The 1294-nt window shown below is 42.0% G+C and overlaps 1 protein-coding gene across 1 annotated transcript in view; it reads left to right on the top strand.

Annotated features, from left to right (window-relative positions):
- Positions 1-1294, top strand: part of NME7 (NME/NM23 family member 7) — a gene marked incomplete at its 3' end in the record, with an annotated part of 39423 nt that overhangs the window by 4554 nt on the left and 33575 nt on the right. The window contains exon 3 of the mRNA XM_010139170.1: positions 620-786. Coding sequence (XP_010137472.1) covers positions 620-786 — 167 coding nt within the window. The remainder of the gene's footprint in view (positions 1-619; positions 787-1294) is intronic.

The raw sequence follows: 1294 nt of genomic DNA, 5'->3' as shown, positions 1-1294 counted from the left end.
TCAGCAGGTTGCCTTTCATGCTTTGCCAGGCCACCCAGAAAACCATATATTAACGTCTTGCTTCTTGCTTGGAATGATGATACATAGCTGAATTGTCTTGACAGGCTTTTGACCTTACAGCTCTAGGCAGTGAGAACATCTCATCCTAGTGTTGCAATCATCCATCCATCCCTAATTCTGAGTCTTAGGCAGTCAAATAAGTAGCACTGGAATGATGTGTAGTAGCACTGGAATGATGCCCTGAAAAGGACACCTGCCACAGTGAGTATCTTGATCATTCCTGGTGCGAGCCATTGGTCTCTGAAAGATTGAAGATCTGCTAGGGGGGACTTTCATTTATGACAGCTTGAATTAGCACATGCGAATAATAAAATAAAAAATGCAAAAGTATCTGTCAGCCTGAGACTATTTAAACAGAATAAATATGTGATTGTGGTTTTAGTCTTCTAAACTTTCCTGGTACACCTGTAAGTTCAAAGAGTTAGGAATCAAATTTTATTATCAGATTCAATCCCACAGTATTATGAAAATTTCTGAAGGTAGAGTAAAAATTATGTTGAGTTTGCACACAGCTTAAAATCTCTTGCTATGGTAGATTTTAATCTTCTTTTCTCTGCAGTATGATGTGAAGAACCGTCGCACCTTTCTGAAGCGCACCAAGTATGATAGCCTACACCTTGAGGATTTATTTGTGGGCAACAAAATTACTGTTTTTTCCCGTCATCTATCCTTAGTGGACTATGGGGATCAATATACAGCCCGCAAGCTGGGGAGCCGCAAAGAGAGGTAAGAAAGCATGTTTTGTTTAAATCTTCCTTCATGGTTGGGGTTTCAAAGTAGCTGGTTTTTGTTGGAAATAAGTTTTCTATACTGTGGGGAGAGGAGGAGATAGCTACAAGTTTGTGTGCAGTTTGAAACAATCTGGCATATTGATAGCTGGAGAGAGGCAAAGTGGCCACTGCTTGTTGGCAAAACTATGACTGTTATTGTTACTTGATAAATCTTTAAGGCCAGCTTCCCATGGTGTCAACTGCTGCCTCCTCTAGGCCTCTTGGGGTAGGAGAAAGAGAGGAGGGAACAGAGGATCCTGTTAGCTCCCCCAGGGCAGGCAGCAGTAGGATTCTTGTGATTCGTGGATTCTCTTGGGGCAGAATTGATATGGTAACTTTGATGTGTGTTGGGCTTAAAAGGCCTGGATCTTGCAAAACTAGCACTGTCTCTCTGAGGTGTGTGTCTAGTGCCTCACCAATCTGATCTACTCTGTGTTAGTAGACGGAACTGAAAACAGTAGCAG

The sequence above is a fragment of the Buceros rhinoceros genome, unplaced genomic scaffold (genome assembly GCF_000710305.1).
Source record: "Buceros rhinoceros silvestris isolate BGI_N320 unplaced genomic scaffold, ASM71030v1 scaffold40506, whole genome shotgun sequence".
Lineage (NCBI taxonomy): Eukaryota > Metazoa > Chordata > Aves > Bucerotiformes > Bucerotidae > Buceros > Buceros rhinoceros.
Note: the sequence above shows the minus strand (reverse complement) of the source record. Positions and strands in the feature narration are given on the sequence as shown.